Here is a 27,564-nt window from a genome sequence, read left to right as displayed (position 1 = left end):
AATTAATTTTAATTAAAATTAAAAAAAATATATTTATTTTTGTTGTGGGAATAAGTACAGGCTATTTCCCTGTCGGGCTTGCTCGACTGTAGCGTTCTCTCTCGTTTATCAAGGAATATTATGCTTATCCATAAATATGTACATGGACATTTTTGATATATCTGCTGAAAATTTGAAAAGCTCACACAGTCACACATGTACGGACCATGCTCACCATTAATATGAATATAAATAGTAAAGATTTTCATACAAAATTACAAGTTTTCATTCCTTAAGCTGCTATAAGTATGAATATGAAATGTGTTATAAAAATAGGCCCATTTAAAAATCTAAGTTATTAGGTATTTAAATTCTCATACAAAATAAATTTAGATTTTCGTACTATTTCCACATTTTTCACAAACACTTAAATATGTATGTACTATGTACATACACATACATATGTATGTGCCACACTTGCATTCGCAGCCGTTTTATTCTCTTCAGCGATTTTGAAAACAAAAACATCAATAAATTCGTTGTAATACATAAATTTAAAAGAGAATATACATAGGTACGCTTCGAAAGAGGCGATAGCTTAAGCTATGGCCAGACTGGCAAATAATTTGCAGGCAAATCTGTCGAGGGTAAGTAGTATCTGATGAAACCGTAGCTATTTCAACTAAAACTGATCAGTATAGAATACTTAAGTGTATTTTTCTGCCACAAGAAAGCATTTTGCAATTTACTCTCCAAAGCCTCAGCCTTGCCATAGTAGAGGCACCTTTCGGGGATAATCACCGAAACCCATTTTGCCAGATTTTTTTCGACTCTGCTTCGTGCTCAAAGTGAAAAAATAAAAAATCGTGGGCGGTAGTAATACAGTTGTAATTAGTATGCACATATTTATTAATTATTATTATTATTTTTAGTACATAATAAAAAATGTAGTTGTCGATTTTGTTGTTGTTGCTCTTAACATTTAGCATTCATAAGTTTGCATTTATGTATCTATTGATGTACTCATATGTTCAGCTCGACTCGCCGCTAAATACGAGAGTGTGGGAGAGAGCGCTTTAAAAGAGAGAGGGAGAGCTGCTAAAGCCGCGGAATTTCACTTCATCCGTGAAAAAGCATTTAAATAGTTATTTAAAAATTTGTTTTATATTAATTGTTTATTTGTTTTTGTTATTTGCTGCTTTTCATCTTATATTCAATGACGCTTAATCACAGATCAATTTTTAAAATTTCATTTGACTTAGAAGTTAAGAAACAAAATACGTAATAATAATACATTTTAAACTATGCATTGTAATTGTTACATTTGTTGTTGTTATTGTTATATAATATTATTATTTGTTTTTGGCTTAGGCAGCGAGCAAAAGTTTTCTCTGCGGTGAAAAACTATTGAAAAATTGCTACACGGTAGAGAGCATGAAATACGAACTGTTTTATTGCTGTTGTGTTATTAGTTAGTATGTTTCTTCTTCTTTGTTTTTAAGTGTATGTATAAATTTGTTCAGCTCCTAAAACTATGCAATGCATTGGCATTATCAATTTGTCATTATCAGTTGATAGTACAATTTTGAAATTTTTAGTTTTTCGTTTTTTTTTCTCTATGGTTTTTGTTTTCTATTTTCGTTTGAAATATTGTATTTTTTTTGTTTCTTTTTAGTTTTTAGAGTCAGTTGCATTTAACGTACATTTTGCAGTCTCAAATTGTTAATGGGGGTTGTTGTTTTTTTGTTTTGTTTAGTTTTGTTTTTTGCTCTAATAATATGGATATGATGGAAAAATTAAATACAGATATATGTATGTACATAATATATAGGACTTTCGTTCAGGCTTTGGGCAGAAGAATTGCGAGCCAAGCCCAGGACTCTGATTGCAGTGCTGGTTATATTGCTGTACAAAAATGATGGCTGTCGAAACTATAATGAAACAGAACTGGAGGTGGGGCGGGGGGAATCAGAATAGAAAGCACACATATTGGTTAGACATAATGGTGGAGGAGCAGCGTCTGGACAAGCAATCACTTCTTGATCAGACTTTCGCAGCTGCTGCTCAGATTTGGCAACGACTTGAAGAACAAACGCGATCGATCGATTTGTGCATCCGCCAACTGGCCAGCATGGCTGGTATACCCAGCACCCACCGGTGCCGGTGCATCATCCACAGTGGCGCCAAACACATCGACTGTATCGCAGGAACGACGCAATGTATGCGATGCCTGTTGTTGTTGCTGCTGCTGTTGATTGCTTGTGGCATATGCAGCCGGCGGCGATAATGGGGATGTGGGCAGCTCCATGTCTAGCACTGTATCTGTTTCCGCAGCATGTTTGCACAGCATCGCCTCATGCTCCATGCCTTGTCCTCCGTCGGGCAATTCAGCGCCGACACTGCCCAGCAGTTTGGTGTCCGAGTAGCGACGCAAATCCTTGCCCAAGTGATAGTAGTTGTCACAGCAGTTGTGCGTCTGGGTGGTGGCCAGTATGCTTGAGTGCCGGTAGTCTATCTTTGGCGGTGTGCTGTAGTCATAAGTGTGCGGCTGCACCTCTGGGCCCAGTGTGACGGGCGAGTCATTGAGTATATCACGATTCTCCAGAAAGATTGACGAGTTCGAATATCGCTTCGACTGATGCGGTTTGTAGGCAAACCCGCCCAATCCATTGGCCACTGCATGCGACACTCCGGAGCTTATGGAGGGTGCCTTGTGTTCACCACTGCCTGTGGGGCGACAAAATGAAGTAGTTATTCGAAATGTCAAGTTGGAATATATAAGTTATAGCAGAAGGTTCATTTTAAATATGTTTTGGAAAATAATTTCATTTGAAAATATTCGAAGATTTTTGATATTTGAAAATACAAATATTCCGATTATTTCAATTATTGTAAAGGCGCATAATATAGATTTTAAATGACTACATTTAGGAAACACAAAAGAATAAAAGAATTTTGATATTACAGATATTTGAAAAGTAATTGTAAAAACCCCGGCTTTGAAAGAAACCCCCCCAAAAAATGGAATTTTGATATTAGAAATATTTAAAATAGTATTCGAATTATCTCCTATTTTTGAAAGAAAGAAAGATATCTCCTCCAAAAAGCGATTTTTATATTGGACACATTTGAAAATGAATTTTAAACATAATTCTAGATATAAACATTTTAAATCAAAGGAACGAGTATTAAAGTGAAAATAATAAAGAGCTTACCACTAAAGCTGCTCAATTGTAGAGCATGCTCGCGACCCGTATCGGTGGAGATGCCACTGGCGCTGAGATCCTGTCGCGAGCCCACACACATATCTGTGGCTGAGCCCCGACTCGAGCTCTCCGAATGCTCCAGCACATTGTGAATGGAGTCATGGAAAGGGGTCATGCTGCCCGAACCCTGCGGGCAAGGACGAAATGAGGAGATCTGTGATACCACATCATCGAGGGCCCAATCCCGATCGTAGTTGTGCTGCGACTGTGAGCACTCAATATTAGCGGCAACGGCCACCTGGCCCAGTTGATGCTGCTGCTGTTGCACATGCGGGCAGGCATCATCTGTCTGTGTACCGGCGCTGCTGTGTGGCACATCCAGTTCGGCAGCATGCTGCAACATGTGGTGTGGTGAGGCATTTAGCAGGCGCTGGTGATGCTGTGGCAGTCCTGTGGTTGAGCCATTCTCCAGTCCTGCCTCCATGGCTCCACAACTGGCGTGACCTACGCCCGCATTGCTGTACGCGTTGCCATCAGCAGCAACCGGAGCGCCAGCGTTAATTTCCACAGTTCCACTGACGCCGGCATGGGCCACGGAGCAGTGCGGCTCGCTGAAGCGTCCGTGGTGCGTGGCCACCGGTGATGGTGGGGGATGTATTTTCTCCGGTGCGTTCTGTATGAGCAGGATGCTGTCAGAATAGCAACAAATTAGCAAGAGTTATTTTTATAGCCTGTACCCAAAGGGTGAAAGGTCAATTCTGAAGAAAGTTATAGCCATAAGTAAAATCGCTGCTCATGCGCTGCCTGCAGCTCTGTCGGCAGCGCTGCCCGCAGCTGTTGTTGTTGTTGCTGCTTTTGTTCAACTTTGTGCTGCATACATACACGCATATGAACACGCATAGGTACGTGGTGTAAATGTATGCTGTTTAAACTGAACATAAACATGTATTCTAATTTAATTAAATTAATTATTTTAATTAATTAATTCATTCATTTTTTTTAATAATTTAATTTTTTTTTAATTTTTTTTTTTTTTAATTTTTCCTTTTTGTGGAGAGTACAGGCTATTTTACTGTCGGGCTTGCTCGACTGTAGCGTTTTATCTTGTTTATTACTATATACTTGTATACTTGTATGTATCTATTATTATGCTTACCGGTTGCGTGCCTTCCAGCGACGACACAAATGCAAATACGCCTTACACTGTATGTACATGAAGACTATGCCACCGGTGAGGCCCACTGTGACAACAGCCAGCTTAGTCCAAAAGGGCCAATCTGTGGGAGAGAGTATGAATTAATGGATGTAGAACATTATTAGTCCCACATTGCTTATACACTCACCTATAAATCCACGCTGCACGTCGTCGGCGGCCCGTTCGATAAGCACGCATAGCGACCAGATTACACACAAGGCGGCCGCGCAATGGAACAGAACCGAACAGCACAGACGACGACGCTCAATGCCGGAGATGTCAAGGCTTTGCCACTGGTGACGAACAAGAAGACGACGAAGAAGAAGAAGAATAGGAAGCCAAACAATGGAAAAATTTGTAGATTACGAGAAATAATAATTAAATGGGGTCGTCACATTGACGTTTGGTGGACGGTCGCTGACCGCTTACCTACCTCATTGAAGGGCTTGATCTTGGAGTGCATTATGAAGGGGAACTTGCATAGTTCGCAGGAATTGGTTTCGGAGGCAGTTAGCCATTGCTGGAGGCATTGTTGGTGCACGTACTTCAAGCTACCGGAACAGTAACAGGGCGTCAGTAGCGGATTCTGTGGATCGCTCTCGCAGTGGCAAATGCGACAAATATCGCCACTATTCTGTGAGGCCTGGCTGCTGCCGGAACCGAATCTGTAATGCAATAGAAAATGTTTTATTAAAAATATTGCAAAATTAAATATTTCATGTTAAAAAGTCGGGCACAACTTCTTCGAGTTTCTGTAAAAAGTTTGATAGTCTTTTGATTTTCAATGATTTCTTGAAGATCGTGAACAACACATCAATATCTCGCGATATTTTAATCAGACACCAAACTGACAAATGCTTAGTGGTCCTCTCTATTCTTTCCAATGCTTTTATGGAGCAAGAACAAATTACTGATGAAATGATGTAAAAAATTGTTTGTAAATGTAAAGATGAAACTAGTGTTCGAAAGTACATAGCAATATGGTTCTTAACTCAATATTCCTATCATTAGGAACAAATAGGAGATAAAAATAGACCAGAGTAGTGCCACCTTTTGAGTTTGGTATTGTCATTATATCCATAGATAAGAATATATCTTAACTGCAATTATAGCCATTAATGTAATGTTGGCAAAAAAATGAAGAATTTATTTACTGAAATGTGTATTATTCCTATCATAAATTTCTCAAACTTTTTAAGGGTCCATATAATTATTGTCCAACTTATGACTTGATTTATGTATAATGTACATGGTGTGTTCCAAAGTAAACAGGACTTTAAGAAAAAACAGAACAAATGGTTTTTTCGGCAAAATCAATTTATGTTATTCAAAATAGTCTCCTTCTGCTTCAATACAGCTTTTTGCACGATCCAAAAGAATGTCGAACGAGTGTTTTAGCTCGTTGGCCGGTATGGCCGCCAGTATGCCGGTGCAAGCCCACCTTTCGTAAGCCCAAATGTTCGGTCAAAATGCGATAAATCGATGTTTTGGAGATGTTCAATTCCAATTCCATCAATTTCAATGATGATTTCGGCTGATTTTTGATGAATTCACGCACAGTTTCGATGGAATTTTCGGTGAGCATGAATTTTGATTGGCTCACATGTTGATCGTCATTTATGTCCTCACGACCACCATCATCGCCATAAACTTGTTCCATCAATTGAAACGTTTCGGTAAAAGTTTTACCAATTTTAAAACCAAAATTTAATGGCTCTTTGTCCGAAGCTCATTTTCGCACCGATAACACAAACATGCTGACACTTAAAACGCAATAACTTCACTTCCAATCGATGAAATATCATGAAATTCTCACTGGACAATCGATAAAGATTGCAGATTCTAACAAACCAGTCCACATATAGATAGCGCCACCAGGGGGCGCTAGTTTCAGAAAGTACTGTTTACTTTGGAACGCACCTTGTATGACTCTTCTTCTAAGCTTATTTAATGCATCTATACATTGTAAAATGGGTCTACTATTTTCTGTTTTGTCACGTCTATCAGTTTTGTACTTTTCCAAAAACCCATGCCCATGGACAAACGTTTTCCGGAAATATTGGACGTCTTTGCCGTATGCACTATATAAATATTATAACAATTTGTTTTCATAGTCTGTGTACCCATATGTGTTGAAATGGTAATCATTGAACTATAAACCCATAACCAATAGGAGTTATATATATAGCAGTAGAAGAATAAGTTGACATTTGACATCTGATTGATGGCATTACGCTTCACTAATTTGTGAGAGATACTCGTAACTGGTTTTGATTTTATGTGTCAGTCGCACACCCATTCCACCACATTAGTCTTAGCTGATTGGATGACGTCTCAATAACTAAATCAGTTGCGGCCATTGTGCGTCCATTTGTGGACTGCTTCTGAGAGACTCGACTCAGGTTGTCAAGGCTATATCAGTACAGTATTTACACACTCGTGTACATAACACTGCTATATTAACTTCATTTACATGCTGCTGACATAATGAAATCATTTTGATGGACAGCAACAGCAGCAGCAGCAGCACATGCCTTTGTCTATGCCTCCAACTGATTGGCAGTAGAAAGACCATTTCCATTTTCAGCTCCAACAGGATAGTCTGGGGGGCTCCAATATTGTGAATCGGTCATGAACAAAGGCCTGCACCAGCAGCCCGTTGGTGGTGGTGGTGGTGGTGATGGAGGGCTGCCAATTGAATGAAGTCTCATTATGCGACGACTCTGGGGCGACTGTTGGGCTCAGCTGGCTGCCTACACCAATTGAACGATGGAATAACCCCACCAGCCCGCCAGCCCACCACCCACAACTCATTATTCATTCACTCACATTTGAAGCATAAATTATTATATGGTAAAGGATGGGCAGAGATAGATGATGAGTAATATTAATGACAAACTTTAAATTTAAACGTCAATTGGCAGTTTGTTTGCGTCAGTCGCGAAAAGTGAATGCACTCGTGAGTATGGCATGAGAACTACTCATGCATTTCGCAAATAAACTAACACATAAATATATACTATAATCCTATATGCATGTGCAACGATTTGCAGTTGCAGTTGCTGAAGCGGCTGAAGCTGATTCTTTCCTCTAGCTTTTTTAATGCGCACATTTTGTCACGTTTTGTGTCAATAAATTAAGAAAAGCAAATCCATCAACGACAAGTGCAGCAGCAGCCACATACGAGTGTGGATGTGGGTGTACGATATGACTGTTTTTGCTAGGGATGGAAGAAAACATCTATATACATCGGCCATCGATGATTGTTTACCACGGTGCATTTATTGCTTTGGGTTAAGTTTTTTTTTTAAATTTACAATATGGTAGTGTATTCCATTAAAAACATATCTATTAAATAATAGAATGCAGCATACGTATCACAAAAGATATGTTTCGGAACCCAAGTGATATAGCAGACCAAGGAGAAGCTGCATACCAATTTTGGTTCTTCTAGCTCTTAAACTGTCCGAGTTGCTTCTGTTCTTACAGACGCACGGAAATAGCTATATCGATTGATTATCGACTGATCTTTTTCAGATTAGGTCCGTTCGTATCCACAATGAAAATTGGGTTGAATCCACTTTCCATATTATACATATGTTATTTAAGAGCTACAAAGTGCATTTCCAAAACATTGGAAAACAGTCGATATATTTTATGTCGGTACATCGGTACTACAGCAACTTCTTATATTAGGTGCATCGATGTACAGCGACATCGATATTTACATTCGATTGTACATCCATAGTTTAAACTGCCGCGGTTTCTCAAGTGATAATGCCGGCAGTACATGAGCAGCAAAAATAAGCTCGTAGATGTGTGCTTGTCGGCAGGCATTTAGTGATAAACTATTTCAATACCCTACACTCGATTTGGTTGCGATGGTTGGGCAATTGTGCTCAGTCACCCAACAAGGAACTCCGTATAAAACGATAAATTATATTTGTATGCAAAGTAAGTAACACAGCATGATAGGACGGGATGGGATGGATCTACACATGTCCGTCTGTTTGGATGAACGCCTGGATTTCGGTTATTGTTGAACTCACATTGTTAAAAGTTTGTATGTAGACTCACCTAGTTCTTAGGCAGCTCGAGTTTATTTTATTTAATTTTTTTTTTATAAACTTTACAATCATATAAAATTATGTATGTATACTTGTGTGCATATTAAACTGATGGGCTTATCACATTCACTTCAGGGGTAGCTTTGTAGTGCTTTGCGGCATGTTTTGAATTTGAATTTGACTGCCACATATTATTACTTAAGACCGAACCTTTATTACTTAAGACCGAACCTGAAAGTGAAAGTCACACTCAATTGCATTTTAAGATTCAAGCAGTGAATACAAAATGCTCGCTGTATCGTGAAAATTTTTGGACTTGAAAATAAGTCTATTGACTATTGACAGAAAACTTTGTAAGTTAGTTTATATACAAGTATTTGAGTTTCGGTTGCAACATATATTCAAAAATAAACTTTTTTGAATAAAAATAATTATTATTTTTCGGTATAGTCCAGCTTTAAATAATCAACTGCTTTCGATTACTAAATAAATATTACGCTTAAATTATGAGTTAGGTGTCATATTCGACTGTCAAAGTAGTATATTCCATACTTTTCACACTTTTCTTCCCGTTTCCCCCCCTAAAAATGCAAAAATAAGGTGAAAGAATGCACAATTGAAGTGCTAATTTATGGCAATTCCCAGAGCTAGAAGCTTTTTTCGAAACACATTGACTATTCGCCTGACTAATGAATGCAATTAAAAAAGTATATATATGTATTATAGATGCGTGTAATATACATACAACCAATTTCATACTAATTTGTTCGCATGAACATACACCAGAGCCCGAGTAGCTCGTTATTGCACTGTCGTGGTAAGTAAGTTTCAATCTACTTGTAGTCCCACCAATTGGCCAAGTTCATGGCGTGCAATTAGCCGCAGTGCTCGTTACAAACACTCTAATTATAGACGACCACGAACTATATGTATACATACATATGTATACGTGTAGGTGCTGATATATATCTCTGTTCAATTTGCGGTGCTCACCCACAAAAAACAGATTTAATGGGAACACGAGTAGAGAAAAAATGTTACCTTTTATACCCTGTACCCGTGAAAGGGTATACTTGAATGTATATAGTCGACCATGTCCATGTGAATACCGGGAATGTTTGAGTCATAATAGCTAGGGATACCAAACTTGATATATCATATTGGCAAACATCACTAGTCCTCATCATTCTTAAATTTCGGATATCATATAGCTGCCATGGTGATTATTTATAATCTAAATTTTTATCAAGATTTATCAGCAGTTTGATCAGAAATTATTGGTAAGGAAATATTTATTTTAGTTCAATGTCTGTAGTGCGGAAAATGATGGACACAGAGTATTCAAAAGTCGGGCTGACAAAACTTTAATGTTATACTCGTGTCCTACCTTCCAACTACTTAGTTCATATCTAAACTATCTATATAGGCTATATATGTATGTACATATGTAGGCATGCGTGCTTTTTAGAGTTCAGACAGCAAGTGCGTGATTGCGCTGAAGGACAAACGGTTGGTCAGACAGGACGACGACGACGGGCAGGCGACGAGAGCTCAGGATGACAGCAACGGCCGCAAAGCTTTTACAATTTCATGGCACACATTTGTGATTGTTGTTGTTGTTGTTGTTTTTTTGTGTGTGTCAGTATTAGCTATTCTGCCTGTCATCGGCCATTCATGTTGTTGTTGTTTTTTGCTGTTACTGCTACTGCGCGCCACCGTTGTCTACTGCTTGTTTTTAGTAATCGACTGTCCTTGGATCAATAAAGAAAACACATTTGACATTAAGAGTGCGCCAATTAGGAGCTGGCAAGTAGAACGCAAACAATTTTTACTATCTGGCTGAGAAGTACAGAAAAGACTTAAATACTGGTAACAGGAAATATGCATCTCTGCAGCTAGAACTAAGACAGGACAAATTTCGTTTACAATTATTTTGTAATAAACGTGGAAATTATGTTTACAAGAAATTTTATTTGTTTGGGGCATTCAACAGGTAATTTCGATTTGGGTTTGATGAAAAAACTCAATTTGAATTCACAAACAAGAAAAACTAAAAATGCACACTATTTTTCGAATGCGGTTAACATATTTATAAATCGCAATTACAATATATATATATATATATATATATATTCAAATATATATATATTCCCTAATCACAAACCGAAATTTCCTTGCGTCTAATGTAATCAAGAAAGGAATGTTAAAGTCGAGCGGGCTCAACTCTTTAATACCCTGTACAACCCCACAAAAATTTTTTTTATACCCTGTACTCGTAGGGTAAATAGGGTATATTAGGTTTGTGCAAAGTATGTAACATGCAGAAGGAAGCATCTCCGACCCCATAAAGTATATATATTCTGAATCAGCATGACGAGAGAAATTGATGTAGACATGTCCGTCCGTCCGCCCGTCTGTCTGTCCGTCTGGATGAACGCAAGGATCTCAGAAACTATAAAAGCTAGAATAACTAAAGTTGGTATCCAGATTCATGTAAATCGGTTGCTTCTAGGAGAAATTATTAGCGAAACCATTTTACTTCGGCACTACGCCCACAAGTTGCAGCATCAAGTTCGCTCTTCTTCTTCCTTTTGCTTCTGCTAGAGGCGCATATACCTCAGTACCGGAAGTTTACCTGGGTACAGGGTATTTCACTGTCGGGCTTGCTCCACTGAAGCGTTCTCTCTTATTTTAAATTCCATTAAATATATAATGTATACATATATGTTGGAATACCCCTATTCCTTATACAAAAATACCATTGTAGTATATATATCGGTTTGTTTGATTCCTTTAGTATTAATGAAAACATATTTTATGGCCACACTGCGGTTGGCATCTTTCTCTTCTCTTGTTCACTCTGTTCGAGTGAGGTTGTGTTGCTGGTGTTGCGGAATTAAATATAAAGTTGAATATAAAACATAAAGCATATATCTTGAGTGTTATTATTTGGGTGTATAATTCAAGTATAAATTACAACAGGTTATGGGCCCAGTCCATGCCTAATAAACAATTGATTTGTGAAACAGTTTTTATTTTTCAATTTCTTATGAAAAAGTTTCATTTCAAATTCTTGTGAAATTTCATCGAGTTAGTTCCGCGTCATTTTTATTACTGTATATATAAAAGAATAAAATGGACAAGGCAAAACGAAATATCAAGCCGTTCGATGGTGAAAAGTACGCAATTTGGAAATTTAGAATTAGGGCTCTATTAACTGAACTGGATGTACTTAAGGTTATTGATGAAGATGTGCCTGAGAAAGTGAATGAACAATGGAATAAGGCAGAACGTTGTGCAAAAAGTACGCTAATAGAGTACCTTAGCGACTCGTTTCTGAACTTCGCTACAAGCGACATAACGGCGCGTCAAATTCTTAAGAATTTAGACGCAGTATATGAACGAAAAAGTCTGGCGTCGCAGTTGGCAGTTCGAAAACGGTTGTTTTCTCTTAAGCTATCGAGTGAGATGTCGTTATTGTCCCATTTTAATATTTTTGATGATTTGATAAGTGAATTGTTGGCCGCAGGTGCAAAAATAGAAGAGATGGATAAAGTGTCTCATTTGCTGATCACATTGCCTTCGTCTTACGACGGTGTCATTACAGCAATAGAGACGTTATCAGAGGAAAATTTGACATTAGCGTTTGTGAAAAATAGATTGCTAGATCAGGAAATTAAAATTAAAAATGACCATAATGACACAAGTCGGAAAGCTTTAAATACGGTTGTGCAAAATAGAAACTACAGTTTTAAAAACAATTCATTTAAAAATCGTGTAACGAAGCAAAATAAAACATTTAAGAAAAATTCTAAGAATAGGGTTAGATGTCACCACTGCGACAAAGAGGGCCACGTAAAAAGGGATTGCTACCACTATAAAAGAATAATAAATGAAAGAAATAATAGAAATAACGATAAACAAGCTAAAACCGCAACATCACAAGGCATTGCATTCATGGTAAATGGGGTGAAAGAAGACCCGGTGATAAATAAATGTGGATTTATCCTCGATTCCGGTGCAAGTGATCATCTAATAAATGATGAGTCGCTATACACCGATAGTGTGAAGTTGGTGCCGCCACTGAAGATCGCTGTGGCCAAACAAGGCGAATATATTTACGCATCTAAGCGTGGCATCGTACGTTTGCGCAATGACCACGAAATAACACTGGAGGATGTGCTGTATTCCGAGCAGGCTGCTGGAAACTTGATGTCGGTGAAGCGCCTACAAGAGGCAGGAATGTCAATAAAATTTGACCAGAAAGGTGTAACCATTTCTAAAAATGGATTGACGGTGGTCGAGAATTCAGGTATGTTAAACAATATACCTATTGTAAAGTTTCAAGCATATACTATAGATGCGAAACATAAAAATAATTTTCGATTATGGCATGAGAGGCTTGGCCATATAAGCGATGGCAAATTGTTAGAAATAAAAAGAAATAATATGTTTAGTGATAACAGCCTTTTAAACAATTTAGAGTTATCCCACGAAATTTGCGAATCATGTTTAAATGGGAAACAAGCAAGGTTACCGTTTAGGCAATTTAAAGATAAGACCCACATTAAAAGACCCCTATTTGTAGTGCACTCAGATGTTTGTGGTTCCATTACTCCAGTTACTCTAAATGATAAGAATTACTTTGTGATCTTTGTTGATCAGTTTACACACTATTGTGTAACTTACTTACTAAAACACAAATCTGATGTATTCAAAATGTTTGAAGACTTTGTAGCGAAAAGTGAAGCTCATTTTAATTTGAAAATTGTTAATTTATATATCGACAATGGTAGAGAATACCTCTCAAATGAGATGCGTCAGTTTTGTGTTAAGAAAGGTATTACTTATCACTTAACAGTGCCACACACACCTCAATTAAATGGCGTTTCAGAAAGGATGATTAGAACCATCACAGAAAAAGCTCGTGCCATGGTAAGTGGTGCAAAACTTGACAAAAGTTTTTGGGGTGAAGCAGTGTTAACTGCAACTTATTTAATTAACAGAATTCCAAGCAGATCAATTGTTGATAGTATGATGACCCCATATGAGATGTGGCACAATAGAAAGCCCAATTTAAGACATTTAAGAGTGTTTGGTGCAACTGTATATGTACACAACAAAATCAAAAAAGGAAAATTTGATGAAAAATCATTCAAAGCTATTTTTGTGGGTTACGAACCAAATGGTTTTAGATTGTGGGATGCTGTTAATGAAAAATTTCTCGTTGCAAGAGATGTGGTTGTCGATGAAACCAATATGGTTAATTCTAGAGCTGTTAAAGTTAAAACAGTATTCCTGAAAGATAGTAAGGAAAGTGATAATACGAATTTCCCGAATGATAGTAAGGAAATTGATGAAGTAAAATTCCCGAATGATAGTAAGGAAATTAATGAAGTAAAATTCCCGAATGAAAGTAAGGAATGCGACAACGCACAATTCCCGAATGATAGTAAGGAAATTGATGAACATTTTCTGAATGAGAGTAAGAAAAGAAAGCGAGATAGTTTCCTGAATGATAGTAAGGAATCAAACAACCCGAATGAGAGTAGGGAAAATGAAACAGCAGAACACTTAGATGAAATTGGAAATCCAAGTAATACTGATGACATTGAAATAATGAGTAGAAGAAGTGAGAGATTAAAAACGAAGCCCCAGATATCATATAATGAAGATGATATTAGTTTAAATAAATTCATATTAAATGCTCACACCATCTTCAACGATGTTCCAAACACATTTGATGAAATTCAGTATAGGAAGGATAAATTGTTTTGGGAGGAAGCCATAAAAACAGAACTAAGTGCTCATAAATTAAATAATACCTGGACAATCACAGAAAGGCCTAAACATAAAAACATTGTAGATAGCAAATGGGTATTTTCCGTTAAATATAACGAACTAGGAAATCCAATTAGATATAAAGCTAGATTAGTTGCACGAGGATTTACTCAAAAATACCAAGTCGATTTTGAAGAGACTTTTGCTCCTGTAGCTAGAATTTCAAGTTTTCGATTTATATTATCGTTAGCAATTCAATATAACTTGAAGGTTCATCAAATGGATGTAAAAACAGCTTTCCTAAATGGCACGTTAAAAGAGGAAATATATATGAGACTTCCTCAAGGTACACCATGCAATGGTGATAATGTATGTAAATTGAATAAGGCAATTTACGGACTCAAACAAGCCGCAAGATGCTGGTTTGAAGTGTTTGAGCAAGCATTGAAAGACTGTGAATTTGTGAACTCTTCAGTAGATCGCTGTATTTATATTCTAGATAAAGGTGATATCAAGGAAAATATTTATGTGCTGTTATATGTTGATGATGTGGTAATAGCTACGGGGAATATGATAACAATGAATAATTTCAAAAAGTATTTAATGGAAAAGTTTAGGATGACCGACCTAAAAGAAATAAGACATTTTATTGGTATTAGAATAGAAATGTATGAAGATAAAATTTATTTGAGCCAAGCTGCATATGTGAAAAGAATCTTAAATAAATTTAACATGTATAATTGCAATGCAGTAAGTACTCCCTTACCAAGCAAAATAAATTATGAGTCTCTTAATTCAGATGAAAACTGCAATGCTCCATGTCGTAACCTCATAGGATGTTTAATGTACATAATGCTATGTACACGTCCAGACTTAACTACTGCAGTAAATATCTTGAGCAGATATAGTAGTAAAAATAATCCCGAGTTATGGCAGTGCTTAAAAAGGGTATTTAAAGGGCACTATTGATATAAAACTGATTTTTAAAAGAAATGCAGCATTTAAAAATACATTAATTGGCTATGTAGATTCTGATTGGGGAGGTAATGAAATTGATAGAAAGAGTACCACAGGGTATTTATTCAAAATGTTTGATTTAAATCTAATTTGTTGGAATACAAAGAGGAAGAACTCAGTAGCAGCTTCATCAACTGAAGCTGAGTACATGGCATTATTTGAAGCTGTGAGAGAAGCGTTGTGGCTAAAATCTCTTCTTAAAAGTGTTCATATCAATCTCGAAAATACAATTAAAATTTACGAAGATAACCAAGGCTGTATTAGTATAGCAAATAACCCCTCATGTCATAAACGAGCTAAACATATTGATATAAAATATCATTTTGTCAGAGAGCAAGTTGAAAGTAATACAATTTATCTTGAGTATATTTGCACAGAGAAACAACTTGCTGACATCTTTACAAAGCCACTACCTACTGCAAAATTTTTGGAATTACGTAATGAATTGGGATTACTGCAAGATGACGGATCTGTTGATTGCTGATGCTGAAGTTTTTTTTGTTGTCACATTTGAATTGAAATGTTTTTTTTATTAGTTCTTAAAAACATGAAGTTATAAAAATTTAATTGTATGTTAACATATATGTAAGAGTGATCTGATCGGGTTTTTCTGGGTTTTCCCCGTATCCTTGCAGCGAATGCTGGATCACATAATTATTCCCAGAATGCACACCGCACACACTAGAATAAGTATATGAGAATTACAAAAGATTGCTATATGTTAAATTTATGATTTATTAATGTTATTTTTGAGGGGGCGTGTTGGAATACCCCTATTCCTTATACAAAAATACCATTGTAGTATATATATCGGTTTGTTTGATTCCTTTAGTATTAATGAAAACATATTTTATGGCCACACTGCGGTTGGCATCTTTCTCTTCTCTTGTTCACTCTGTTCGAGTGAGGTTGTGTTGCTGGTGTTGCGGAATTAAATATAAAGTTGAATATAAAACATAAAGCATATATCTTGAGTGTTATTATTTGGGTGTATAATTCAAGTATAAATTACAACAATATATATATGAATATAGCTGTACCGTTCCAAATCCGTTCGGGCATATGTATTTTCGGGTCAAAGTTGTCCAATTATTTTGTTCAATTTATTTATTTATGCACCAAAGAACAGTTACTATGTGTTCTTAATATTACACATTATAATGTGTAAACAAAAACTGTCTTCGTTTCCAAATTCGATCAACTTACTTGTATGTGGAACCGAAATTTATAATTTCTCTTAATTCCAAAAAACTTTTGAGCTATTTAGTCTTAAAAGTTTCATTTCAATGTACGATACACAAGTTGGTTCGCGATTGCGAATAAGGAGAATTTCTAGGCTTACTTTGATTTTAAAAAATCTATAACAGAAACGCCTCTGAGTACAACTAGTTAGTGTGAAAAAATGCATCGCAATATAGCAAATGATATTTTATAGAAAAGAATTGTTTATGCTTGCCTTAAAAAGTTGCTACTGTGCTTAATAATGTATATTCTTATATCCATTTCGACTCCCCGCTCCAGCCCAAGCTAGGGCTTGGCTTACTCTCCTCCCTTTTTTTTAGTGTTATCGCGATAACCCGCACATGTATTTTCCATCAAATAGTATATGTTGTATGTTGTATATACAGATGTACATATGCGTGGGCTGTTTTTGTCATCTGCCTGGCAGACATCGCAAATTTTATGACTTCATTAGGCGACAACGACACTGACTGTTTAGCCTGTGGTTGGGTCCAGACACGACGGCATCGGCCTTCAAGACATTGGCACCAGACGGCGTCATCTTAACCATGAATTGGACTTTTTCAGTTCTTGCTGGCTGCTCATAAAATTGCTTAAGAAATTGCTTGTCTTGCTTTTTATTAACTGAGTGCTCTTCGAAATAAAAATAAATGCATATCGTTCGTGCTTACGTTGGGAAGGGAGGGTAGGAGGGATGGGGGCATATAGTATATGCCTCATTACCAACGCTTATAATTACAACCAATTAATGTACTGTATACATATGTACCATATACAAGTATATGTATGTCGGTATGCGTGTAATTCCTGCTCGCAATAAATGTGCACATTTAGGGAGAATCGTATTACACGCGATAAGTAATAAATACTGATACATTCAAATATTTATATTTGAACAGGAACTGCCTGAATATATATAGTACTTTCAAATTTCATTAAATGTGTGCCCAGATGTTCTCTTCGATGTTATCGCATGTATATTTGTTTGTGTTGTGTGTGTGTTTGTCATTCATTTTAATGCCGTGTAAAATTTAAATACTCACACAAACACATAAATACACACGTACACATTCACATTTGGCAGCTATCGCATTTCAGCAAACTGAAACAGTTTTTTTTTATACTACGCTCAAATGTATATCCATAAACAACACCTTCGTGACGAGGTAAAAGAGATGTAGTGGCGAAAGCGGAGTCACAAATTTCTTTTCTAGCACCAAAAATTAAGTCAGTTTTGACCCGAAATTGCATTCAATTAAGGCATGTACACAACAACAAACAAGAGGGAGCGCTACAGTCGAGCAAACCCGACAGTGAAATACCCTCTACCCAAACAAACTTCCGCCACTAAGTTATATACGCCTATAGCAGAGGTAGTTTGCAGTTTGATGGCCTAGTACTGGAGTAAAATTGATTCGCTAATAACTTTTCTTAGAATTCACCGATGTGGATGAAAACAAAAGATTACTTGTGCAAAGTTTGTTTTATGTAGCTTTTGAAATGTGGGCAGTATTCAAGTAATTCTTTAGCGCGGAGAAAACATAAAATAAACTCGTATTGCCCAAGGACGAGTAGCGTCTACATACGAAGTTTGGTTAAAGTGCGCTCAGCCGTTTCCGGAATCCAGGCAGTCATCCAGTCGGACATATCTGGATCAATTCGTCTCGTCATGATGATTAAGAATGTAAATACTTAATGGGGTCGGAGATGCCTCCTTCTGCCTGTTTTTAAGATATTCTTCTCAACTTTTTAAGCCACAGTGGCAAATAGCTCGCTAAATTAGATATATTTAGGATATTTACCAGACTATATGTTCTTGTTAATTTGTTATTCGAAATATAAAACTGTTAATTTGTTTCTGTCATTCTAGTTGCATACAATAAAACTCTTCTCTTCTTCTCTACGCATACATGTACAAGCTTTTAAAGTGAGAGATGGAATACAAATATTGACTTAAACTTGTCTTCTGGAGAAGAATACAATTTTGACGCCTATAAAAGAAAGGAGCGTAGTAGATATGGCAAGTTCTCGATATCTAGAAATTTTATACGATAAGTGATAAAATGGTTTAATTTGACTGGACTTAGGAATTATCTGTTTTAAATACTTTTAACAATCATTGCTTAAAGGCAAACAAATTTACTTAAATCGGGGCAGTTGGTACCTAATAGCTATGTATTATATATTTTTAATACTTCTTTTGATTTGCACATTATCGTTTAAATAAATGAATAAATCTACTCCGCAGCTAAACTCGACCAGAGCTGCTAATCCGTAGCTTAAAATTAATAGCGCATTCGTCACTACATGGATTTCCGTTCATTATTATATGTACCTCCTCTGTGTATATATCTATGTATGTATGTATATATTTTGCGTTGTCGCTTTTCTGTTTTTGCGTTTTGGATTCCAATGCGAAACTCTTAACTAAGCGTAGTTATTGTCATTGTTACTTTTATTATGGTTGGAGTTTCTTTGGGAATTGAATAAAAAACTGCAAATGTGTTCACTATGTATATACTATACTTACATATGTGTTTATATAGTTGGTTAATAAAAAGAAGGCACACATTACCAATCTTAATTGCACTACGTAATCATACCTATTTATATCAGTTCACCAGTCTTTCAATCAAATACGAACAATCACTATCTAGCTTTTCTAGGTCTGCTTCCACATATACATATACTCGATAACATACTTATACCAATAAAGCCAGTGATAACAAGTGCAATAAATATGTATACGACAGTAAAAGTTGCAATTTGATCGGCATGGCGTATACGCAATGCACTACTTTACAAAGTATCTGTGTGCCTGGGTATCTGTATCTGGGTCTGTGTCCCAAACAGCTGATTATATTTATGTATGTGTATGTGTATGTGTGTGCCATTGTTGTTAGTTGTAAATATGAAGCTAAGTATCAAGGTTGCTTACGATTTCGCTGCTCTTTAGCAAAGTCGTAGTTGTTGTACGCAAATATCTCTCAACGATAGCATGATGTATACTACATAACAAGAAGGTTTCTAAAAATGTTACTCATAGTTTTAAAAAGATGACTTTTGAAATTAAGAATACTTCTTAAAAGTTCAAAACTTTTCTTTCGGCAAAAGCCCATTTTCCAAGCTCTTTCTTCCTTATAATCAGAAAAAGTAAATTTGTCTACTTGGATTTGGCCAGAAATCTTGAATTTTAAAAAATAGGGGCATTTATCGATTAAATTTTACTCAACCTTTAGTTACAACTCTGGATAAATATCTTGACAAATATGTATATCGATAATAGATCTTAATTCTGAACAAGGTTCTTGGCCTTTGATTGGATTTATTGATAATAATTATTATTGATTATAAAAAAAATGTGTCAGTAATTATTATAAATCATATATGTATGTATGAATTCTATACGAAAATGAAGTTGTTGATTTGAAATGCCTTTCCAATATTTACTTTGCCTAATGGTTGGACTTGTCTGTAAATCATTTGCATGTCTGATATCCATGGAGGAAATGTAGATAATAAGAAAAACTCACAATTACAATTATTCGAAAGCCTTTTCTGTGCATTTTTAAACATTAATATTGCCATTGATTTGACTTGGAGTTTGACTTTTTGTAGTTACATTTATTACATTAATAAACCTGTTCTATAGGTTTAACCCATTCAATATAAGTAGCACTTATTTGTAATTTTTCCCACAAAGAGACTTTCTTATATAACTGTCTATTAGAGGGACATCCACCTATTAGACTTAATAACATACGACATCACATTAGGTTGATTATTCTTAACCGGATTAGGTTCAGTTTGATGTGCCATTAATCAACATATCTAGGGAAATTATCTGTTAAGTACATTAATACCGCTGTCAGAAGGTTTATTACAAGTGCGATAAATCTAATAATGATTGTACTAGTAGCGTCAATGTGGACGCTATCGGCAGTAAATTTGTTTAATGTGTAATAATAACTTGGAAAACCAACAGACTATACTATACTTAAAGCACTTACGAATTTACGGCCCAAAAATGTGGAAGGACTTGTCCATATTTGAAAAGCTACTGATTTATTGAAATTTGAATTAAAAATTCAATTTCAAAGCTATTTAAATTTATTCTTATACTAGTTGTTTATTTTTTAGTACATTTTTGTGCGGGGCCTTTCTATGTTTCCTGTTCTCGCTTGCCTATTGGTGCTCTATATTTTCGGTAACAGAAATCATGCTACTGAACTGGCTCTTAAGCTACGGTTATATATACAAATATATTCCTAATCACCATGACGAGACAGATTTATGTAAGGCGGACACGTGTCTTATTAACACCTGGATTTAGAAAGCGGCTGAGGCTACATTGTCTAAACGACTAAATATTGTGTAGACTAGTTCTAGTTCCTAGGCAAAAAATTTATTTATTTTTTTTTATTTTTTGTTGTTCATTAACAGACTTGGTTTTTTTGATACATGGTTTTTATACCCTGTACCCGTAGGGTAAAAAGGGTATATTAGGTTTGTGCAAAGTATGTAACATGCAGAAGGAAGCATCTCCGACCCCATAAAGTATATATGTTCTGAATCAGCATGACGAGAGAAATCGATCTACACATGTCCGTCCGTCCGTCTGTCTGTCCGTCTGGCTGAACGCAAGGATCTCAGAAACTATAAAAGCTAGAATAACTAAAGTTGGACGGAACGAGTTTATTTTTATTTTTTGAATTCCTAATTACCTAATTTCTTAAGCTTACAAGCATCAACAATTCATAAAAACAAAATAAATTTGTTTCTATGTACATAAATTATAAATTTAAATATAAAGCAATTGTTATTTATTTCATTATTTTATCAAAAACTCTAACCTTCTACGTTTTTAACATATTTTATTAAACCAACACAGGCAAAAGTTTAGCTCAAGGGCTAATCTAAACCAAAATTACAATAATATCGAATAATAAAACAGTAATGTGTGTTCTGGAACGTTTATAGATCATTCGAACATTTATTTTTGAAACTATTATCAAATGAATAGTAAATAGAAGAGGGATACTGACTTATAATTTATTAATAAATCGATTAGTTAACCTCCCATCCGGTGAGGGATAATAATTAATTAATTAATAGCCAGGCCCGGCAAGCTATCAGTGAGTTATAGTGAATGGTTGATCAGACTAAACATATAGCTGAGCCCACAAGCTATATATGTATAAACCTTTAATTGAGATTAAATTAGCACCTTTTGTAAACCCTTGACAACCCCAAGTATTACTGAAATACACGCACATGTGCACACTTATTCATTTGTTCATTTAAAACAACAAAGAAGGCCCAGAAAGACCAGATCAAATAAATACGGGTATGTTAAATAGTAATAAACCGACAGTCCGAAATTCCAACAGTTAGACAGACAGACAGAGAGGGAAAAGAGTCAGACAAAGTTGTGTGCTTTGTTTTCATTTAATGCCTCAGATATGTCTCTTGGTTATAGCTTATTTTTCAGTTAACTGCTTTCTTTATTTGTTTCTCTCTCTCCGACTTGGATATATTTTTCGGTGCACAATTGATGCAAAAGTAAACAAAAACAAAAAGATTGAACAACAGACGCGAATCTTACTTACATTACTTGGATTAAAGTTATTCAAATTCATTAAAGTTTGTTGTTGTCTTGTTTGCAACGCAAGTGGCTTTATGTCTGTATGTATACAGTAAGTATGTGTGAATTCTTTCCCTTTTCTGTGCTTGTTGGCAAACATTCGGAGAAATGTGCATCAGGGACAAAACTACGGTAACTTAGAAAATTCAACTACCAAGACCATATAACCTTGTATTAGGGTTTTTCTCAATCAAAAAGACAAACAATTTAACTTACAATTTTTATGGTTTTGTTTTACTCCCTAAATTCTTTTTTATTTTTTTTTAAAGTGCTTTTATTCATTCAACTTGTTTGTTATCGGTTAAAGATATTATTTTTAGGTTCTCAATAATTTTTTAAAGTTTTAATTAGAGAGAAAAATTAATATTACATAGCTGGGCATAATATTTATAAGACCCTTTTTCGGAAAAATGACTTGGGAATATTAAATTTAATATTAAAATTCACATATTAATCTTTTAAGAATTCATTTGAGTATAATTTCTTCTTGAAATGCTATTGCTTCGTCTTGATTTAAGAACATCCACGTTTATTTTACAAAGTTAAGCACGTTTGGCCTGAATATCAGACTGTGTTTTTTTAATCAGTGTACATGCTCGTGTGTATGTAGTTCTTACATGGTAAGTTAAGACCCTCATATTCAAGAGATGTGGATGTTTATTTTTTCTCTTTTTACATAATTCACTGCATTCATTGAATGAGTCACAGAGCCCATATATTCAGTACACATTAGAACACTGCACGTGTCCAAAAATGGAATGAATTCAAGTTTTTTTTTACTTTCCCAAAATTTCATTCTAAAATAATGTTTCACTAAATTCTTGTAGCCAATATTTTTATACTTCGAATATAATAGAAACGTCTTATGGCAGCTTCATGGCTTAGTGCAACGATTTCGATAAAACTTCAGCTTAGAAGAGTGACTTTTGTACCGGTCTGATATAAGGTTTATAATATAATTTGTTTTGTTAAGAAAAGCCTTCATAACAACGTTGATGCTGACCATACATCTCCTTCTCCTGTTATATAAATTTTTCGTTTAGATATTCTAGTATGACCATATATTTAGTTTATTTTTTAGGGTTATACAAGTACATATATTCATACATAAGTCTCGTCGAGCTGAAGCATACTACTCTACTTACATTTTTGTTTTGGCGATTTCATAGAAATATTTGATTATGTTATCAAAGTTGAATTGAATTATGTTTGAAATACCTTGAACCTGAAATTGAACATTGAGCCTAAGGTGGCATTTAATCTAAATACGACTACGTAATAACATTAACGTTATGGTAGGTTAATGTTTGGTTTTCGTTCAATTCTGTTCTTATATGGTGTCTTCAGTTGTTTTTCAGTTCAATTTCATTTTTAATTTAAGAATTATAAAAACTTCCCAATAATTGAAAATGGTTTGGAACTATGTGTTTCTTTGGTCTCTTTATTCAAATACAACACAAAAGGTTACGGCTCTTGAAATCAACTAGTAAATATATACATATATTTATACTTAAAAAAACAAGTGAATTATATAAACTATTATTGGAGCCCCTTATTCTTTGCTTACATTAAAGAGCCCGACTAGTGATCTTACCAATATTTTTAAAGATATACGAGAGTTTTATATGTACATATGTGATTTAAACTAAAAACAAAATTAAATTGAATTTTAAGCTGAGAATAAGCGAGTAGAATACTGCAGAAAGATTATGGTAAAGCATTATAAAACAGTTTAGATTCTCAACTTTGTTTTTCATCTAGAATTCTTATGAAAGATATGCAAAATGATGAGACTATGGGTGGTTTGTAATCAAGTTGGTCTGCCTATGGGTTCGACAAGTCGACAATGGTTTTAACGCTCTCGATGTTCATACGAACGGATAGAATGTCATACATTTCTTATCTATAGTCAATTCTGTGCTTGTATGCGAAGGTAGACACATACCCTATAAACATTGCAAGCCGTTTCCGTGCCAAAGCGTAAAGCTGTATGGTAAATATAAATATAAAATATAAATTGCAAATATTTGCCCGGTAAACTTCAACACGCCTCTGTGGACCTGTAATAAGTGAAGAATTTCAACAGAACGAGATTAGGTTTGTGATAAGGGGGGCTCTGTCATGAAGTGCTCTGCCCCTGTCAACACGAACTTGGCGTTGACTTGGCGTGAATAAATTAAAATAGCGCCATAATTATGGCACGTAGATTTAAAGCAATGCAAATATTTGCACAACATTGACTGCATTAGCCCTACAAATATGTAGCAAGTGGACTGAAAGACCTAAAATCTGAGCAAGTATGAATTAAAATGTATAAATATATTTTTTTGAGTTGGGCGTCAATTAATTAACACCTTTGCGCCTGAATACAAACATGCCATACAAATAATGTACACACAATTTGCATTTCAATTGAAGCTGCGGTTACAACAAACTAGCATTTGCCTTAAATACAGCATTTGCTCGCCTAGCATTTACATATTTTAATAACAAATACTCGTAAACTTGAGTGATTGATAGTTAAATGATTGTTATTAGCAGGCATTAAGCATAATATTGTGTAGACGCGGCTTACAGACAAAGTGCCAGCGGAGTTGTTTATTGTGCCTCTCTCTTCCCCTCTTTATGTCAAAGCTAAGTGGACTTTGGGTCGCCCTGTGACGCATTTAAAAACAACAGCAAAAAAAACCAACAACAGCCAAAAAAGTGCTCGACATTCATTGAGAAGGGCGGGCCAATCAAACGTTTCAATCGTGTTTTTCTATAAATAATTAACAAAAGCAACTGCGACGTCAGTTACAAAGCCGATGACAAGTACGAGGGCGAATCAATATATACATATACGACGAGTACACATACATACATATCCATATTCGTAATTTTTGTCTCACATATCAAGCAAGTTACGTCACTAAGTTCTGCATTCTCTAAACCATTAGATAATTAAACTCCTCTAGATGTCTAGCTTTTGAGGTGCCCTTGATATGTACGTATGAAAATTCTATACTTGAGATTTGGAGTCGATTGCAATTAAGAAAGTGACGCCTACAATAGATCTAATATTTCAAAACAATTAAATTAAGTTTGACAGAAAATTCCATTACTATTTATGAATTAAAAGTATAAATGGGAGAATTGAAAAGAATAGACCATTCATTTCTGAAGACAAACTTGACTTAGTAGTGAAATTAAAAACTAAGAGGAGAGCAAAAAGTCACCTAGAAAACCCTCTAGTATTATACTATTATACTATTTGTGTATTATTGGGATAAGGTGAGCTGTGGATCCATCTTGTGAGTTTGATTTCATTTTACAAGAACTGCATAGTTCATTTATGTTTCAACTTTAAGCGCTTTGTTTTGGCATTTTAGTTTAATTGACAACTACATTTCAAACTGATTGTCGTCAGGTTTCGATTTGTAAGAGATTACTGCAATAACAAATCAAAATCAGTTGAAGCAATACCGCTAATATTTCGTTGAACCTGCCCTCGACTAAGCCAAATACCGCAATTTTGCCACCCACTCTCTTCTGCCCAACTACACGCACACAACAGCAACGCACTTAGCACATACATCTATCTGTATTAGCTGTATGTTCGTATGTATGTCCGTCCGCCTCGCTCTGTGTTTCTGTTTCGATTTCGGTCTGTTTATTTGTTTGTGTGCGTATTGTTCTGTATTTTCTATACATTTTTACTTGCGGTCTTCTCTGCCTCTGCATAATTTATACGATTCTGTTGTAATGAAAATGTAATGCCAAACTATGCGACATTGTCGTGTCAAGGGCGACGCCACAGAGAGCGAGCCAAGAGGTACTTTGCGGTAGAATGAAACAAGAATGGAATACTAGAGTCGAAATCTGTAACCACTTCAAAACATTTTGATTACAATTTTCAAATTAAAATAAGTTAAATATTTATGATTATTTTGCATAAATTTGCAACGGGTTTGTGTCTTTGCTAATACGTGTAGGTCGGAATTTCTCTGAAGCAGGAACAACAACAGCTATTGGCAGAGCATAGGCATATTCATACATACGAGTATTTAGCTATACCTTTTTTTTTAATTTGCATATTATCAAAATTTAGAGCAACGCTCTTTTAATAAAATATGAAAATAATACGTGCGTTTGTCGAAGATTCGGTTCATTTCTATTTTGCATGCAACATTTTTTCCCGAAATATATATACATATGTATAAGTCGATATAATGCATGTATCGACTATAAGCACTGGGTTCGAATTTCTAGGGTGACTACAAAAGGCCTTTCGCAAGAACAGAGTTTACAATGGGATTGAAATAGATGTCCGAAATAACACGCTTGTACGCATTATAGAGATTTCACTGCACTTTGTGGGGGGGTTGTCTTCATTCGCAGTAGACTGGTTCACCCTTTCACCGTTTGGTTACAGGATATACAAATAATAAATAACACTCACCTGACATTTGCGTAGTGCTGACCTGATCCTGTGCCTGTGCTCCAATCGACATGTTCAATGTCCGATGACGTTTTGGCGTTCTCACAAGGCATTTTCGCTGCCGCAGTCGCTGCCGCCGTTAGCGTCAGCGTTTATCCACTTGCAGCTATTGATGCTGCTGTTACTCTTGTTATTGTTGTAGTTGTTGCTGTTGAGCTATGGGTTTGCTGACCGCACGACCCTCTCTAAGGAATGCGACGTCTTTGTCGTTTAAAAAATGAGATTTTCCTTTTTGTTATGAATTTGTTTTTGTTGTTACTTTTATTTAAGACAATTGCTCATTTTAAGAATGATAAACAGATGCTGGCTGCTGACGGCCTAGCTAGTACTTTATTTATAGCTTGATTCTTTTCGTTTTTTATTTTTGTTATTTTATTGCAGCGTCGTGCGTTCGTTGGCTCGCTTTTTGTTGGCTTCTGATTATTTTTGCTTGGGTTGCTTCGATTTTGCAAAAACCTATTACAATTTCATTTTCACAATAAGGCAATATACTTTGGCAACAACTCTTTTTCACACAAGAGTCTATTATTACGCACACACAGATATATACATATATATGTATATTTATTTATACATGTATGTAATGCACAAAATGTTGGACTGCTGGTTGTTGTTGTTGTTTTGCTTGTGTAAATGCGGCACGAACACAACGCGTAGGCTGTTCAATGGTGCTGATAAAATTAAGTGCTGATTATCATGCATATATTGCGGATTTAATTTTTCTTGCGCAAACATTTATTTTGCTTTTTGGTTAATAAATAAAACAAAGACATTTTGATCAGCCGCGACGAACCTGCGCTTACGAGGGATGCGACGTAAATGATTGGAATGAAGCGGAATCGAAACGGCATTACGATGCAAATGTCGATACATATGACATTTATGTATCGTAAATGTATCGATTACTGTTACTTAGTGCTTACACACTCAATAATTAATGCCCTATATATGAT

At 35.5% G+C, this 27,564-nt stretch overlaps 1 protein-coding gene across 1 annotated transcript; it reads right to left on the bottom strand.

Annotated features, from left to right (window-relative positions):
- Nucleotides 1-859: 859 nt before the first annotated feature.
- On the bottom strand, nucleotides 860-27,391 carry LOC115622471. The gene is made up of 6 exons (XM_030516415.1): nucleotides 26,573-27,391; nucleotides 4,814-5,045; nucleotides 4,529-4,673; nucleotides 4,342-4,462; nucleotides 3,195-3,874; nucleotides 860-2,706 (listed from the first exon to the last, which is right to left on the bottom strand). Exons 1-6 carry the CDS (start codon nucleotides 26,662-26,664, stop codon nucleotides 2,012-2,014), a joined length of 1,965 nt encoding a protein of 654 aa, XP_030372275.1. The 5' UTR covers nucleotides 26,665-27,391; the 3' UTR covers nucleotides 860-2,011.
- Between the last annotated feature and the right edge of the window lie 173 nt (nucleotides 27,392-27,564).

This window comes from Scaptodrosophila lebanonensis, unplaced genomic scaffold (genome assembly GCF_003285725.1).
Source record: "Scaptodrosophila lebanonensis strain 11010-0011.00,11010-0021.00 unplaced genomic scaffold, SlebRS2 tig00000043-arrow-pilon, whole genome shotgun sequence".
In the NCBI taxonomy this organism is placed as follows: domain Eukaryota; kingdom Metazoa; phylum Arthropoda; class Insecta; order Diptera; family Drosophilidae; genus Scaptodrosophila; species Scaptodrosophila lebanonensis.
The sequence above is the reverse complement of the archived record's forward strand: the minus strand, read 5'-3'. Positions and strand labels throughout refer to the sequence as shown.

Excerpts from the sequence above, each read along its gene's own strand:
- LOC115622471 (XM_030516415.1), bottom strand. The coding sequence starts at position 26,664 with ATGCCTTGTGAGAACGCCAAAACGTCATCGGACATTGAACATGTCGAT. Across the intron at positions 5,046-26,572 it reads CAGCACTACGCAAATGTCAG|ATTCGGTTCCGGCAGCAGCC; the intron begins GTGAGTGTTATT and ends ATTGCATTACAG. Across the intron at positions 2,707-3,194 it reads ACAATTGAGCAGCTTTAGTG|GCAGTGGTGAACACAAGGCA; the intron begins GTAAGCTCTTTA and ends GTCGCCCCACAG.